General features: G+C 43.0%; 1 protein-coding gene across 2 annotated transcripts in view; it reads right to left on the reverse strand.

Moving 5' to 3' along the window:
* Positions 1–18,207, reverse strand: part of FRMD4B (FERM domain containing 4B) — a 315,073-nt gene that overhangs the window by 152,521 nt on the left and 144,345 nt on the right. The window contains exon 1 of one of the 2 annotated variants that reach the window (XM_025885439.2): positions 17,743–18,098. The exons of the other annotated variant lie outside the window; for it this stretch is intronic. Coding sequence (XP_025741224.1) covers positions 17,743–17,904 — 162 coding nt within the window. The 5' untranslated portion in view covers positions 17,905–18,098. Of the gene's footprint in view, positions 1–17,742; positions 18,099–18,207 lie in introns of those variants that run through there. 2 annotated transcript variants of the gene reach the window in all.

The following is an 18,207-nucleotide window of genomic DNA, read 5'->3' on the forward strand; positions in this document are numbered from 1 at the left end:
CAATATCCCCTGTCACTCTTTCAGGCATCACATGCCTACTTCAAAAGGACCATCTCTTTCTTCTATGTCTCTTTTTAAGAGTAAAGAGAGTTTTTCCGAGAAATGCGTCAGCAAATTGGCCCCCCCACCTCCATTAGCCAGAGCTGGGTCATTTGTTTATGCTAAACCAATCAGTGGCAAAAGGAGAAGGTCATAGTGGCTCCCCGGACCACAACTTCATAACCAATCCGTACACATAGTGAGCAAGCCCTCACAGCAGCCTGAGCCTCTGCATTGGTGACCTCAAACCTTGAGCAGCCTCATAAACGTCGACCCTGGGGGCCACACCAACATTATCATCTTCGTGTACTTTATCACATGAAGAGAAGTTGGGAAGCACTGGCTGATGGACCAGCTAGGATATTCCCAAGTTACATGGAGGGCCATACTGATTCCTGACCGAATCAGGCCTCTCAGGACAGAAGGAGGAAAAAAGTGGCTCTAGGAAGCAGGCTTAGAAAATGAATAGGAAACAAGAGAAGCCACCAGGGGCAAACACAGCCAGGACCGTGTCATGCACCCGTCATGTCTGTGTGGCACCCCACTGCTACCTGGATGGTTCTGACTTTCAAACGTTCCCTCCTCCAGCTCACCACACCACTCTCTCCACTCTGAGGGCAAGGGCGTGCAGGTATCCCAGAGTCAAGTCGAGGCCCTGGACCTGTCCCCTCGTTGAACTGGAGTGCAGACAGAGGAAGATCTAGTTTCCTTGGCTGCCAGGTTAGGAAATCTGCACCAGGACCTGCCTTTTTGCCATTTGCCCACTGGGCGCTTCCAGAAGGGAGATGGGGTTCTAGCAGAAGGCCAAGGTGAGTGCTGTGCAGCTAAAACATGACAAAAGCCCTCTTTGAAGGGCTTCCTGTGGCAATTCCAATTTACCTCTGAGTTAGGCCGGCCCTGGTGGAACTCCATACAGAAATAAACCTGCAGGTCAACCCATCCTCACCCTCAGGGTGCTCTCTCTCGAATAACCACAACATTAACGGGACCAGCAGTTTCCATCATCTACTTAATCAGTTCTGGTGGCTCCCAAGATGGGACAAAAGACAGTTTCATGGTTGCTTGTGGCTATGAAATCTCACTGAGACAATTCAACTCTGGCAAAATTATGTTTACGTTAATAAATATGGATTTAGAGGGTCAAATAAGCTTCAAGGCCTCAGGCATCTAAGATGAGAAAGAGAAAATAGATGGTGCATCATTCTGTTCTCCTGCCCCAAGCTTTATACCCCGTTACAAAATAAATAAATAAAAGCCTTGGCGAGCCCTTTCCAACTTCTCTAAATGAAGTACAGAACATTTACAGAAGAGATAAAACAAAATTGCTGAAATCCACTCAATAGTGAATGGAGAAACCATATTATGACACAAACAGTAGAGCAAATGTAAAAAGAAAGAAGTATTCCCCACTATTTCTAAATCTTCGGATTGTAGGGCATGACAGAGAGGCTGAACGACAATTTATCTTTATGATACTGGATTTTAACTGGCAATGTTATGCTCTACCTAAACTTATTTTAACTCTACGAGACAATTCCACACCACTCTGAGATGACGAACATTTTCCAAGACACAAAAATTTGCTCTCAAGTCTGGCTCCGAAAACACGTAAACCACTTGATACTGTGTTAAAATGCAGAATGTGTTTCTCCCCATGTTCTCAGGCAAGAACAATCCCAGTTTTCTGAGCGTTATGGCCGTTAAGAAAGTTATGAAAATTGGACAGCTCCACTAATAAATGAAGTAAAATGAAAAAATGTATAAGAGATAAATTTTTGGCTAGGAGAATGGCATAAATCAAAAGTAGTTGGCTAGAGTATGGAAAAGAAAAGAAGGGCTCTTCTTCATTCAACAGTAGCATAAATTGGTACAACCTTTTTGGAAATCCAAATTCCTTCCACACAAGGTATTTATCTTACAGAAATTCTCTCACAAATGTTTTTCATACAAAGATGTTCACTGTAGCACTGTTTTAGTGAAAACCGGAAATAACCTAAATGCCCATTAATAGGGGATTGATGAAAGTAATTATGGTACCGTCATACCATTGAATATACAACAGTTTTGGAAAATAATGAGAGATCAGTATCTAAATATGTAAGTAAATAAATACATTTTAAGATAAGATGTATATATGATGATCTCACCTTTATAAAAATTTTATATTAATGTAATATGTATGCTACTATACATTTAAAAAATATTTCGTGAATATATACCACTGATAAAGTACCTTCATTTTTAAGCCATGCATTTCGGGGCACCTGGCTGGCTCAGTCGGTTGAGCTTGGTCCAACCCTTGGTTTTGGCTCAGGTCATGATCTTAGAGTTGTGATCTCAGGGTCCTGAGATCGGGCCCCATGTTGGGCTCCGTGCTCAGTGCAGCGTCGGCTTGAAATTCTTTCCCTTCCCTATCCCTCCCACTCTGCTCCTCCCCCTGCTCACACTCTCTCTCTCTCAAATGAATAAATAAAATCTTAAAAAAAATAACCCATCCATTTCTATAACAATTATACTTATGGACTTTTTATATTATAAAAAGTCATATATATTATCATTATATTTTAATGATAAAAAACTATGATACTCATTTAAATGAGTACAAATATTACTTTTTATTCCATAATAAATCACACCAATAATGATTATTATTAAATTATTATTAAATGGACATGGAAGACAAACACTTGGGGGGACATACTAAATTCTGGGCGCAGTGACACAGGCATAACTCGGACAGATCCCTGTTCCCCAGAAACACTTTTCACAATAGCCTGGGTCAATTGTTTTGAGTAGGAAATTTTAAAAAGTTACAAAAAATTACATAAATCCTTGTTATAAAAAATTTAAATTCAGAATTATGAAAGTAAAGGAAGTGGAAAACTCTCCCTTCATCCATTTACATTGCCCAGGGGTAAACATTATTAATGGTTTGGTGTATGTCTTTCCAGCCCCGTTCTCCCATGTAAAGGAATATATACACACATTTCTTGGGTAATATCTGCATCTGTTTCTCTCTCTCTCTCTCTCTCTCTCCACATACACACACACACACACACACACACACACACACACACACACACACACTCATCCGTATATTGTTCTGTCTTGGCTTTTGTTTTTACTAGAAGTTATCTCACTGACAATTTGGGGAAGCTGTGATCTATAGCTCTACATTCTTCCTCCTGATCTCATGGAATGCCATGGTACAAAGGTGTTACCATTTTATCATGCATTCTTCCATTCACGTCTCCCAGTGGTTTGCTATTTCAAATAATGGTGCAATGAAAATCTTGCACATATACCGTTATGTGAGAATATTCTTAAGATGACTTCCTAAAGTGGATATGTTCAGAGAGGGCACACCTCTCACATTTTGATTGGATACCACTAAACTTTCCTCCAAAAACGTTGTAGCAACTTACCAGATCAATTATAATTGAATTCTCCTGCTTTGAAATATCCATTTCCTGTCTTCTGCTTATTTTAGCTAAGTTCATGGAGATAGAGAGGAAAAGAGCATCCCATTTCCAGCACGCTTGTCCTTGTCTTTTCTGCCTTAGTGGTCAGGGCCTTTTGCTTAAACTATAATTTATTGACTTCTTGTGACACCCCAGGTGCGGGGCTGAGCAGTCCCATAGCATTCGGCATTTTCCCATTTAAACCTGCCAACCATACTATGAGATATCATGTCCCCACTTCATAAATGGTAAGACTGAGGTTCAAAGGAGTTAGTCATCATGCCCTGGGCCACACCGCCAGTCAGGGATGAGGCACAGGATCAGGGCTCACATTTTTCTGACTCCAACAGCTCCCAAAGGATATGTGTATATCACTCAAAGGAAACAGATAAAGCCTTTCATCTCATTACAAGGTCTATTAAAACAGACAGATGTCATTAAATATCCGTAAATAATGAATGAAGCTGCCTTGGCATAGGAAGGCACAGCATTGTCATTGTCCACTTCGTCTGTGTTTTTCTTTGTACCTTCCTCAAGCCTGCAACTACCCCCACCTGGTCTTGCACAGGGTGGGTGGTTGCCGGGGAAAGAGGGCAGGCAAGTGCCACATTGTGAGTGACTCGCTCTACTGCCCCCTACTGAAACACTCAATCCCCCCCCCAATGCGGCGGCCATGGCATGGCCCCATTTCACAGCAGGGGAGCCGAGCCGGGAGGTGACACGGGACCTTCAGCACATAACCAGCCCTCCAGTTCTCTAGTTTCTTGTCTTTAAACCAATGGAAACAAATGAAGTTGTTTCTTCATTTTCATTTGCTAAACTTCATCAAAATGGATAGCAACTTCCCATGCCTTAAACTTAAAATCGATAGCAACTTCCTAAAAAATACCATCTATTATGGAACTTCACCCTATTATTGGTACTGAATAACTACTTCAGGGTCATAACATAACTTTAAAAGTGATGTTGAGGGACTCCTGGGTGGCTCAGTAGGTTGGGCGTCTGCCTTCAGCTCAGGTCATGATCCCAGAGTCCTGGGATCAATCCCAGCATTGGGATCCCTGCTCAGTGGGGAGTCTGCTTCTCCCTCTGCTTCTGCCTCTCTCTGCCTTGTGCTCTCTCTCTCTCTCAAATAAATAAATAAATAAAATCTTAAAAAAAAGTGATGTTGAAGATTGGGGGGAAAAAAGTAAAAGTTATGTTTGATGAATATGTTGGTTTATGGTTTTCCTTTCTGGAAAAACTTCAGATACAGTCATATATTTATACATATATATATATGCATACATATTTATACATTTATATGTATATTTGTACTCACATACCTACATATACGTATATATGTATATTATAAATTATTCATATCCTTAAGCATGACCTAGTTAGCTCTGAGAAAATATACAGAAAGAAAAAAAGTTAGGAGAAAAAAGGACAAAAAGACCATAATTAAACTTGATTTGTTTAAAACACAATTTACAGCATAAATGTGTAGCAAAGTTTTGCTGTATTTGTCACCTAATGTAGTGTAGGAGCCTGAAAAAAAATTAAACTGATCCAGTTTGGTTGTGAATAAAGGGCACTGTTCAGACTCTGGCACTAACAATCTCAAAAAAATTTTTTTTCTGGAAACTCGGAGATGGCTTCTGAAGTTTATTAAAGGAAAAACACATTCACTAAAAAATATCATTTCCAAAAGGTATTTGAGAGCAAAATCTTATGAGCTTGGCTAGAACTATATCTGGCATCAAGACCTAGAAATATTAATATATAAAAACCTTCAGGAAGAAAAAAACCCCATAAAATTAAATATGAGTTGAGAGGTAAGATTCTTTATATCCTGACCAAATTGTTTCAAACTTAATAATTTCATTTAAAAACTGGTATTAGACTATTTATTAAAAGTAAGTGTACTTTGTCTTCAGGAATTATTTGGGAAATTCCTAGTATTACTTTTTGTGCTGGGGATTATGAGTCTGTCATTATTTGAGGTTGATAATTAGACACAATAACCAGCTCTTGTAACTCAAAGGGTCAAATTCGCTTTATATTGTCTGTGCTTGCAGAATTTTAAAAAGCCCAGACACAGCCAAAGACCTAGGGGAAGCAAGCTTTTAATTAAACACTAATGAAGACCAGAAAAAAAAAAAAAAGGGTTTTTTTTTTTTTTTCCCCCAAAAATCCAGGCAAATCCAAAGGGTCCTCCTATCCTTAACTCCAGTGGATGGGAATGACAGGAGACAGGGTCAGAGTGACAAGCAATGTCTACAGAATGCCAAAAAAAAGAAAAGAAAAGAAAAGAAAGCAAAATGTCTGAAGTGCCTGTCAGCATTCGTCAGGCAAAACGGGGCACCTTCCAGAATCTAACCACAGGGCTGGGCACAGGAAGCGGCGATCACTTGACAGCCGGAGCTGACAAGAACTGCAGAAGCTGCCAACTTCCCCACCCTGGGCCGGGCACCACCGGGAACTTGCAGCTGGCTGTCCACAAAAGCCAGGGTCCTCGGGTGAGCCCATTGTCACGGGCCCTGCGGGAAATAATTCACTCTGCTATCCAAAACACTGCCTCGTGAATGAGCTGGGAACACAGACACATCAGAGAACCCAAACAGATTTATTCTCAATCAGCAATACTGAACATTGGCTTGGGGCTATTTTCAATAGCGAAAAACAATAAACATACACATAGAAACACATTTCAACCTGCATGGCTTTTCCTCCTGTATGAGGTTTCCAGAACTTTATAGACCATCACCTTTCCCTTTGGACAGAGGTCCCCTCATGCTATTTTTTCCTCCTCCAAATGCTTAGTGTGTCCCTGCATCACATGCTGCCGCCGCTCCTACCCAGGTCCCCAGCATCCGAAATAGCGTCCTGGGGATGCCTGGGTGGCTCAGTCGGTTAAGCGTCTGCCTTCGGCTCAGGTCATGATCCCAGGTCCTGGGATGAGCCCCGCATCTGGCTCCCTGCTCAGTAGGGGGAGCCTGCTTCCCCATCTCCCTCTGTCTGCAGCTCCCCCTGCTTGTGCTCTCTGTCTCTGTCAAATAAATAAAAATCTTAAAAAAAAAGTATTAAAAAAAAAAAGAAACAGCGTCCTAATTGTCTTACCCCTTCCCAGCCATACCCGGCAGAATGGCTAGAGTGACCTTCTTAAAATGTAAAGCAAATTCCTTTGTTCATTTAGTCAACAGGTATTTCTGAAGGATCTGTTAGGTTCCAGGAGCTGAGGCTACTACAGCGAACAAAGCCAAGTCCCGGCACATCTTCAGCTAACATTCTGGTTGGGCCAACACACAAGAGCATCTGAACAAAGGTCTAATGTCAGGTGGCAATAGATTTAGGAAGAAAAACAGAGCAGGATAGAGAAGGGTCAGGGGTGGCCTGGCGGGTGGGGTGACATGGTAAGACCTGCAGGTAGTGAGGGGGGAAGCACGCACGTGGACTCTAGGTTACCGGGTTCCAGGCAGACAACACCCCGAGGGCAAAGGCTCTGAGGCTGGAACGCACTGGACAGAGGGAAGGCCAGGGTCGCTGCAGAAGAGTTAGGGGACAAGTGTGAGGAATTACCACCAGAGGCTGAGTGTGTTTGCTGGCAGCTGGGGGGTGAAGAGAACCCAAGAAAGGGGTGCAGGTTTGGTGAGGCTGGCTTTTTCTGAGTTGGGACGTCATTGGACGGATTCAGATATGAGCATGGCATGAGCTGAATTACTTCTGGAGCCTCGACTGAGAAAATACACCGTTTAGTCCCAACCAGTTCACTGATTCCTGATATGGCTACAGGGTTTGGTAGAGGGAGAGATGGAGCCTGGGGAAGTCCTGGGCGTCAGGCGGGCAAATGGAGCAAAGGAAGGGGCTGAAGAGTTTGTAAAAACTAAGCCCCTTGCACGAGATGGCTGAGGGTATGGGGTTTGTCTTCAGACAGAACTGAGCTCCAGTCTTTGCTCTTGGACAGGTTACTCAGCAGCTCTACACAGTTCCCACATTTGCCAAGTGGGTTCCATAATACCTGTGACATGTCACTGTCAGGAGAATTACATGAAACGGTGGCTATGAAGTGCTTAGCACTATGTCTGACACACAGAAAATGTTCACTAAGAAATAACCATCGCTAACACTTTTTTTTTTGTATCTTCTAATGCTTTTTTTTTTAATTTTTTTATTGTTATGTTAATCACCATATATTACATCATTAGTTTTTGATGCAGTGTTCCATGATTCATTGTTTGTTCATAACACCCAGTGCACCATGCAAAACGTGCCCTCCTCAATACCCATCACCAGGCTAACCCATCCCCCCACCCCCCTACCCTCTAGAACCCTCAGTTTGTTTTTCAGAGTCCATCATCTCTCATGGTTCGTCTCGCTAACACTTTTTAAATGCTTACCACGGGCCAGCCCCCCTAGTGAAATCTTTATTTATCTGTGTCGTCCCCTCAACAACCCTGGGAGACAGGTCCTACTACCCTTTCCATCTCATGCACAAGAAGATAGGCACAGAGAGGTCATGTAATTTGCCCATGTCACACCACTATGAAATGATTGTGTTTGGAGTTACATCCTGGTCACACTTGGCACTCATACAACTTTCAGCATGATTACTTTAGGCTTAGGATCAAGTCTGTGCAAGGAGTCCCAATTTTCCCAACCGAAAAGCTACCATTTCTCAACCCATATAATTTTTAACCTTCCTACCATGTAAACGTAAGTATTATTTATTTTATCTCCTGCGCTGGTAAAGAAACAGGCCCAGAGCAATTAAGCAGCTTGGCTCAAGGTCACACAGCTGGTAAGTCATGAAGCCTTGATTTTAAACCAGGTCCAGCTGACTACAGCTCATTCTATTTCCCTATTTTATCAAGGCCCTTTTCTCTCTCAGATAATAAGCATCTAATCACATTTTAATGAGACAAACTCATTTCTGTAAAAATATTTGCTGGCTACATTACCCAAGGGTAGCATGATGCTTGTAATTACTGGGTCTCCTTAGCAGTTGCAAATCTCAGGGTCATATCGGAGGAGAGCTTACCCAGATGAGAGAGACAGCCGTCAGTGGGGTCCCATAGCCTTCGTGCATGAGAGTCTAGGGGTCAGCGTTGAGAAGAAGAAAGTTTAATAGCTTCGGTTGCAGAGAAAGAAAGAAAACAACTAAACAGTTGTGAGCATCTTTGCTCTTGTGCCCGAGTCAGAAGATGTCAGTCTCAGGATAAAAAGCTGTGCCATGCAACCATGGGGGCACAGTGTCTCTCTGCAGTGCTCAGGGGCCCCTGTCCTGCTTGCCACCCTAGCCTGTAGTTCTTAATCTGGGGTAGAGAGGAGGAAGGAGGAGCACAGACTTCTGCAGATTGTAAGGGTTTCAATGGTTCCTCATATACATAAAGCATTGAGCCCACCACACATATAAAGACATATAAAGACAATGATTTGCCAGGCACTAACCCGTCCATCCAACCAACCATCCATCCGCACATTTATCTAACACTGCTTACTGAAAATACCAATACAGTGAATTTCGATAATGGTCCTAGGAGAGAAACACTGTAAGTGAGATACTGTAATTATCTATATTTTACAGCAGAAAAAAAAAAAATTGAGTCTCAGAGAACTCATACGGGTAACAAAAGGTGAGTTAGGCTTTGAATTCATAGGCAGCCTGAGTGTATTGACTGCGTTTTTGAGTGCCAGGCTATGTTTCCACCCGATGTTTGCTGAGTGAATAAGTGAATAAATTGATAAGATTCTATCTTTATGAGTTGTTTACCTTTTCAGAAATAAAGCAGCAAGTCAGTGGCAGGAGGCTGAGCCTTGGAGTCAGCCAGAGCACTGTTCAAATTCCAACACCGTGACTTATTAGTTAATAAGTATATAAAACCAATAAAGTGGGGTTCATGATATCATCCTGTAGTGCCGTTACAAGGACAAAGATAAGGCATGATATCTCCTAAAGCTAAAGATCTTCTGTACATACCCTGGGGAAGTTCTTGCTCATAAGCACAAGGAGACAAACACAAAAATTTTCACTGCAGTATTGTGAGACACTGAAAAATGGGAAATGACTTAAGTATCCACCAACAAAAGATCGGTTATATTTATGCAATGGAATATAGGGATTAAAGTGAATTTAGAGACAAATCCTCAAAGCTTGTTGAGAGAATAATAAGGTAGCAGAATAATACATCCTTATATAAATTTGACAGACACAGAAGTGATATAGATTGTTTATGTATATTAACACATACAAACATATGTGGCAAAATTATAAAAACATGCCCAGGAATGAGAAACACAAACTTCATGGTAGGATTCTAGAGAGATAGATAGAAGTACAAGGGTGGTTTCAATTGATTCTATACAATTTTATTATATTTCTCTTTTTTTCCCAATTTTATTATATTTCAAAAATGTATCTAAACAAACATGGCAAAATATTAAGATGTCTTAACACTGAGAGGTAGGTGCGTGGACTTTTACTCATATTATCTTTTATATTTTTCGATATTGAAAAAATCCCCTAAGGGTTTTTTGTTTTGTTTTAAGATAACACATGCCAAGTGCCAAGCACAAGGCCTGGCATACAGTAGCTACTAGATAATTAGTAGCTATTAGCCAAGTCAAGGCAATGAGACTATAGAAGAGCACCAGTTAAAGAAAAACAGTTATTTAAGCAAGAAGCTTTGCCCAAACACAAAATCCAAGAGACTGAAAATGATTAGGACATTGGGAGAAGTGGCACAATATAATTTATCACATGTATCAGCCTCTTTCATGCCAAGTTTATTTCAAGGATGCCAGAATTTTTATCTGTTACATATGAACACCTATAGGCACCCTATATGTAATCACATATGGATGTCAACTTGAATTTTTTTCATGAGCATTTCATTTCTGCTTCCTTCCCCTGCGTTACATCATATTACCTCGTCTACAAAATTTAGAACTACCTCTCTTCTTTCCCATTCAAATCATTCACACTTTTCCACAACCACCAAATTGGACATCCCCAATATAATGCTCATAATAAACACAGTGGGGGATAAACAGGAAGTTAGCCCGTGTTGCAGCTCTACCAAGACGAGCCAGTATGAGGAAAAACAAATGCCGCTTTGAAAAGGCAGGAGAGTCTATTCTTAACTTAGTGTTTTTCAAGCTGTGCAACAGAAGCTCCAAAATGCTTCTCAAAGATACGGAGACCAATCTTGTTGATTTTAAATATACAGTCTTCCCATCATGTGACGTGATGCGCTAGAACATTAAGATAGTTTTCCTTCTTAGTTTTGGGGATCTCGGCATCTCAGTTCCTCGCCATAAAACCCTAGGCTTTGATTACCAGAAAAGATAGCAGATGAATTTTCTCTGTGATGTTAAGGAGACTCGTATTTCATTTATCTGCCAAGTTTCGTCTCCTTTGTGTAGGTGTTACTGCTATTAACTGACTCCATGGCTGCCCGATCCCTTCAACAGGGTAGGATCCAATCAGGAGACTGCTCTGAGTGGCAGCCGTGTTCTAAAATAAAGCCAGATTCTATATCCTTCACATCAGTGCAATCCTTACTCCCCACTTCCTTCCCGTGGGCCCTTCCTCAGTTCAGGCTTTGATCCTGGCACCTGTTGGGCAGGCATCCGTAGAAGATGCTGTGATGTGCTGTCCCTCAGTTGTCGGAAGCATTCTGAGCTGGCAGCTCTCAGCCCCCTCTGGGGACTGCCCTCCCTTAAAGAGCTGCCTACGTCAAGGTCACTCCACATTCTCAAGGGCGGCCCACTTCTAATGATGTGTTGATGTAGGTTGGGGGGAAGAACAGCCCTCTTGCTCCAAATGGGGACAACTCTCTCTTCCAGAGCTACCATGAGGGCAGCTGAAGCCATTGTTGAGCCTGAATTATAAACAGCCCAATTTCTCCTCTGCTCCTCCTGCTTCTTTCTAGTCCCTTCTACAGGTGTTGATCACAGTGCGCTCTCTAGTAAACATCCTGCTTGCGAATTTGTTTCAGGAACCAAAGCTGCATCAGCCTTCATGCGGTACCATGGTAGGCTCGATTTCCTAGCCCCTGTGATAGAGTGGGTTACATAATCAGCTCCGACCCATGACCTTCGAGAAGTCACATGAGCTACTCAGAGACCAAGCAGTTAATTGCCAGTGTAAAGCCCCAGAGCTCTTCACTCTCTATCCTGGTAACTGGTAATGTGCAGGAACGTTCTACGAGCCTCAGTGACAGTGATGAGCAGAGCTTAGAGACAACCTGTGATTGGACAAGTGGTATGAACCAAAAACAAACTCTACTTCTTTAAGCCTTTAGGATACTGGGACTGTTTGTTGTCAGAGCGAAACCTCTCCTCTCCTGACTGATACACCTGTATCACTGCAACAGCGTCCCAGCTCCCCTTCCCGCCTCCACTCTGCTACCTGCTCCCAAATCTATCAGCCTCACTGCTGCCAGGGATGGGTCTAAATCAAGCTCTCCCCTGCCCTCAAAGTTCTGAAGAAACAAACATCAAAATCCTAAAGTAAAAGATCATTCAAGTTCAGACTTGAATTATTCTCAATCAACAGCTCTGTCTCTGACTCCAACTCCCTCTCTCTCTTTCTCTCCCCTCAGCCTCTCTCCCCATCGGCCTTAAAAGCCTGTTTATAATCTCCCCAAAGCCATGTTTTCCTATGCCTGAAATGCCCTTCTGCCTTTCTTCATCCATCCAATTCCTACTTGTCTCTCAAACCTCAGCTTGAGAATTACCTCCTCCAGGAAGCCTCCTTGACTCCGTTCCCCTCCCTTTTTGCTTTAATCCAGTCTGATTTAGATCCCCTCCACTGTGCACCTAGAGTTTCATTTCCTTAACTATCTCCCTTCGTTGACAATAGATTCCTCAAGGGCAGGAAAAATGCCTATTTTGACTTTGTGTTGCTAATGCCTTGGCACAGTAGCAGAGCTGGGGTAAGCACTTGGATCATTATTTTAGGTACAAATAAACTAACAAGAGAATGATTCAATCTCTAACTCCAATCATGTTCTACGACAAAGGACCTAGTACAAGTAACCTGAACACTCATCCTGAATATTTGTTCACTAATTTCCTGGCGACTAGGTATTTGATGAGAAAATTCTTTCATATTCCTTCAAGTTCTATTTTTTCTATGAGTAAATTTTGGACTTTTCTTCCTCTCGCATTCTCTACCCAATATGTTGCTTTTTTTCTAGTGTGGGAACTGGCAAACTTTCTGTAAAGGACCTGACAGTAAGTATTTTTAACTTTGTGGCCAATACAGTCTTTTTGTCAACTACTCGGCTGTAGTAGTTAAGGCACAACGACTCAATTCTGCCACCGTAATGCAAAAGCAGCCATAGACAACATGTACATGAATGAGCAGGGCTGTGTGCCAATAAAACTTTATTTACAAAAACGAGAGACAGGACAGTTTTCTCCTGTGGGTCGCAGTTTGTCCGCCCCTCTTCTAGTCTGTGTAATTCAGAGGGCTGTGGAGAGTGAAGGCTGGGGACAAGCAAAATATACATGGTTTGAGATGCACACAGGCCACAGAATGCTCAATGGGGAACTTTTCTTTTGGGGGAGTTGGTCTTTCCCAGCCAATGCAGTGGGAGGCAAAGTTCATGTGTTACCAGTTTATGGATCATCAGAGTCTTGGATATAGAGAGATTATTTCCTTAGAGACCCTAATGGGAGCTGTCTATGATCTCCTAGAGTTTTTGTATTGGCTTACAAGAGCAAATCCCAAGGCTCACCCTATACACAGTCTCTCTTCCTTAACATCCTTGCCTGCAAAGATGGGAATTTAGTTTCCACAGAACTAGTATCACTTATAAAAACAATAGTAATTCCCTTAGCCTTACCCTTCATCAAGGACCTTTTATGGGTCTGGTGTTAAGTACCATACATACCCAAGAGCTAACATTAATTGAGCATTTGCTTGTGCCAGGCAGGATGTTCAGTGTTATAGATATTATCTCATGAATTTTTCATCCTGCCCATTATGCAGGTACTAAAGTTCTCCCCTTTTACCCAGGAGGCTCAAAGAGGGAAAGCAATTTGGTCAAGGTCAAAGTTGCTAAACTCAGAGCCTACAGCCTCTGCCTGGTCTGCTCTGTCTGCTACCCCTCGGGGCCAACTGCCTGCCTCAGGGGAGCTGACCCAGCCTCTTACGGTCACTTAAATATCTCAGATTCTGTCCACGTTACCTCCTGCTGGAGACAACCACTCCATTCAGGGTTAGCAAGAAATTCTACCTTTGAGGTGTTGGGGATGAGGGGAAAACTTAATCCCAAGTAACCAACTGAGGGCTTTGTTAGAACATGTCACACTGAATAAAAAGCAAAGGGTGTTGATTTTTTTCAGCCACATTCTCCCATCATTTTCCACCTCAGTTGTTTGTTAAACTTAATTAATTGCTATAACGGAACCCATCCAGGCAAGATATTAGCAGGATAGATATATGGCGGATGAATCAGCTTTTAAGATTTTGTCCCAAATTGAAGGTGAATGTCCCAGGCTGCGACTTGAACCAAATTCAAACCTTCACTCATAAAGTAAGTCTTTGTTCAAAGGCAGCCCTAGTACAGCTTCTGCCCGCTCTTTATTTAGTCGTGTTACTACAGAAATGCCTTATAGCTAGTCTCTTAATTATTCATGGTTTTTGGCAAATTAAGTCTCATGCCTCTCCAGTATCTAGAGGTAGAGGAAGTGTTCAATTCCAAAGAAATTATGCCTTCCCAGCTGTACCAGCCAGGCAATGATGTTGTTGCCAAATTCCGTATGAATAGGTGGAGGATCTTATTTCACTTATAGTATATGAATAAACAAAATACCCCCTGGGAACTGCGAGGTATTTCATGTAACGAATACCTCCCGCACCACCCTTATTTCTCTCTGGAGTGACTGAGCCCTGGATTTCCCACAAAGACTATTCAGCCCAAAAGCAAGAAGAATGACACCTTTTTTATTACCAAGATGATAAAAAAATGGGGTTCAATAAAATATGTAACCCTATGGTGTTTCCAGTTCATGTGCCAGTAGACCGGGCAGGACCACTGAACATTGATTTAGAAATCATAATTATTAGATAGCAATAAGGGTGTTTTAATAATGATGAGCCCCCACCCTGTTAACTTGAATTACTGTGGCAAAATACTTGGAAATGTGTTTGCCATTAATCTTTGTACTTACCTAGAAAAATATTTTGTTTAAAGAGCTCTAGATTTGAGATTCTAAGAAGGCAGGTGCAGTGGACATTGCGGATTGCCCCCCAACCGAGCACTGACCCTCCCCCATTGTTTGGCAGCTATGTGGTCTGCCTGGGACTGACCTCGTGCCCAGCTGCAGAAATGGGTCTGTTCCCCACTGGCCTAAGCACATCAGTGTAATTAGTGTTTCTCAACAGTTATATTCATTATCAGAGTCTTAAGGAGCCTTGTAGATAGTTTTTTGTTTGCTAGTCATCCCCACCCCCTGCAAATTCTAATGCCGAAAGTATACTGTGTATCTGTTTAGGTATGGATATCTGTGTTTTATACACAAGAAGAGTAAGATTTTTTTGTGCCTTGCCCCCACTCCCAAGAAATAATTTTTGCTTCTTGGGGGTCCTATCACTCCCACTGAGAATGCCTGAATTATAATCCCATTCCCTGTGCCATTCAGTGCAGGCACTGGGGGAGGGCACCGACCCTAAGTTAACCTATCAGAGTGCAAACTGGGAACTTTTTTTTTTTTTTTTGATAGCTGGTGGAGATGAGAAATGTTTTTTCTTTCTGGATGGGTTCATATGTGGATCTCAGCTGTGGAATTGCTGCAGCTATCTGCTATCATGAGGGAAGAAACCAGCTAGAGCAAAAGCCAATACATGAACAAGACAAGGCTGAAAGAATCATGGGCAACAAGCATCGTACCTGGATCAAACCATACCTGAAGTTCATTCAACTACTAAACATTTCGGTTTGTCATAAGTCCCTTCTTTTTATTTTGTAGGTTAGAGTTGGGTTTCCTACTACTATAAATCCCAAATGACAGAGCAGATAACATTTACTGAATGCTTCCTAAACTCTAGGTACTGTGCTAAATATCTTATGTGTCAATTAATTCTTTCATCAACCTCTGTGATTAGTACTATTGTATTTCCCATTTTATAAATGATAAACTGAATCAGGATAAGATAAAGTAACTTATGTATGATCAAACATAGGCAAAGGTTGGATTTATCCCTGTGTCTGACTTGGAGCCTAAGGTATTAACCACTTTATTTTACTGCCTTTCAGTTCAATACAATTTAAGTCACTACTTTCTTGCTCAGTATTTAAAAGGCATTAATGAAAATGGTGTTTCTTTGCTAGCAATTAACTTGTGTTGTGCAATTAAGAAACCTATGATTCTTCCAAGTTTTAAAATATTTTAAGAATTCTTACTTCTCCCAAAGCACAAGAAACTTTAAACTTAGAGATCATTTCCTACTTATGACTATACTCATAAAAATGGCCACCATTATATCAGATGTCCTTTCTTATTATCATGAAAAGGTACTGGCTCAGTCACCATCCATTTTACAGAAGAGAAAACTTACAACTTAGTAGGATAGTCCTTCAAGTTGTTGTTCTGCTTACAAATAATGATTGATAAAACTTATAAAGAACCCATGGGGGGGGTCTCAGGACTCAGGAACCTAACCTAATTAGTCACTAATAGCAAAGAAATAAGCTATATGTCCCCTGAACCTTGGGGAGAGATGCATAGAGGCTGTCTGGTTGGCTCTAATATTCCTGTTCTCCTTTTAAAAAGTTTCTCCAACATTAAAAAGCAAAAACAAAACTCTATGGGGGTCACTTCTCCTACAGACCAACGCAACAATGATTTCCCGAAAGACAAAAAGGCTGAGAGGCAGACACATCTGGCTCTAAAAGGCTAGGTGATCTGTGTACCGTGGCCAGAGGGGATATGTCCACAGCTCCATAATACTCTCAACTCCCATGGGCTGTCCTGCGTCTCAGCCTGGCTTTTGGATTCTCCCAAAATGCAAGACATCACAGACGTGTTCTCTAAAGCAGGAGTCCTGAAAGCATGAAGTAAATGCTGCTCACATTGTAACAAGGATGATATGGACATCAACGATGACAAGGGGATGCTGATTCTTTACAACCCCCCCGCCGTGAACGCCCCCCCCCTTTAACCTCAGGTGCTGCTCTTTTCACTTTGCTTGATGGATGGAAGACTACAGCTTGTCAAAACCAGAGGCTTGATCACATAGAGGACTCAGTACAATGAGATATAAATGATAGCCATAGTGGGCATGCGGTCAGGGTAGGGGGAATCCAGGAGCTGTAACAGAGCTATTTCCACATCACAGGGAAGGAAATGTGATGCTATAGTCCCATAGTAAACAATAGGTATAATCTTCCTAAATGCAATGCAGATTTTTTTTTAAACCTCGAAGATATTAACCAACCCAAGCAAAGGACTTTTAAATCCACAAATGACTGTCAAAAAGAAAAAAAAAAAAATCCAGGGAAGCTGCAGTCCCAGAGAACATGAATGGTTTCCTAGTTGAACAAAGTTGCTGCATTTTTTGCCTGCAGAATGGGACCTAGCAGAGAAATAAAGAGGCTGTGTTGTGTGAGGGGAGTAAACCCGAAGGTAAGCATTCCAACCTTCCACCAGGCAACCCCTCCCTACCCTAACCATCATCCTCCTGCAAAGTGTTCACAATTTGCTGTCCTTCCCCCAAAAGCCAGCAGACACAGAATCAGCTTTTCCTGGCTCTGCCTTGCAAGTTGGGGCTGCCTGATGGAAAACTGAAATAAAATCAAAAGAAAGAATGCAAATCCAGCAAGGCCCCTCTGACCAAAAATTGGTGTGAAATCCTAGGTCCCGAAATGCTCCCCCCTCCATCCACCCCTTACGAAAAAGGAGGAATCATCTGAATGTCTAAGTCGCTTCCCGCAGACCCTCTGCTGCAAAGCAACAGCTTTCTTAGCTAAGTGCCAGGCAGTACACCATCGCTCTGTAACAGATGTCTGCAAATGCTGGTACTAACTCGCAAGTGTCCCCGTGCCCAGTGGGGAAAAATCACAAGCTTTGTCAGGCAACAGTTATCCACAGATGCTGAACATTTGACCCAGGAGTCAAGCAGCCCGCTAGGAGTTTGAAAAAAGAGAGGTGGAGGGAGAGAGAGAAGCAAATCATACAGGTGGAACCGGCTTCCCAAGAGCGCCCGGCATCCTGCCAGGGCCCCGGGGCGCCGCGCGCCCTGGCTCACCTGGTACACGTCCCGCAGCCCGCACCACGTCCGCAGCACCTGGTGGCAAGCCCGCAGTCTCTCCGTGTACCATCTCCGCAGCGTGGACACGGTCAAGTTCCACACGAAGCGGCTGCCGCTGAACAGCAGGTCCTCCACTCCACACATGAACACCGAAGCCATGCCGCCTCCTTCCCTGGGACCCCGGGGCGGCCCGGCTCCCGCAGCTGCAGCCCAGCCTAGCCCCGCCGCCGCGGGCCCGACCGCCGAGGCTCCAGCCGCCGGCTTCTGAGGGCAGCCCGGAGGGACGGGGGTAGGGGGGGATGTCAAGCCTGCCACCAAACTCGTCTTTCACCGTGCGTCCTGGCCAGCCTCCGGCGGCATGCCCCGGGATTGGGCGCCCGCCAGCCAACGGCTGCGGCCGGCACACAGAAGCCCAGTGTCCACCCCCGCCCGCTGCGCTCGCTGGCAGCGCCGAGCGAGCTG

This window comes from Callorhinus ursinus, unplaced genomic scaffold (genome assembly GCF_003265705.2).
Source record: "Callorhinus ursinus isolate GAN/ISIS: 27379988/994484 unplaced genomic scaffold, GSC_fseal_2.0 scaffold15, whole genome shotgun sequence".
Lineage (NCBI taxonomy): Eukaryota > Metazoa > Chordata > Mammalia > Carnivora > Otariidae > Callorhinus > Callorhinus ursinus.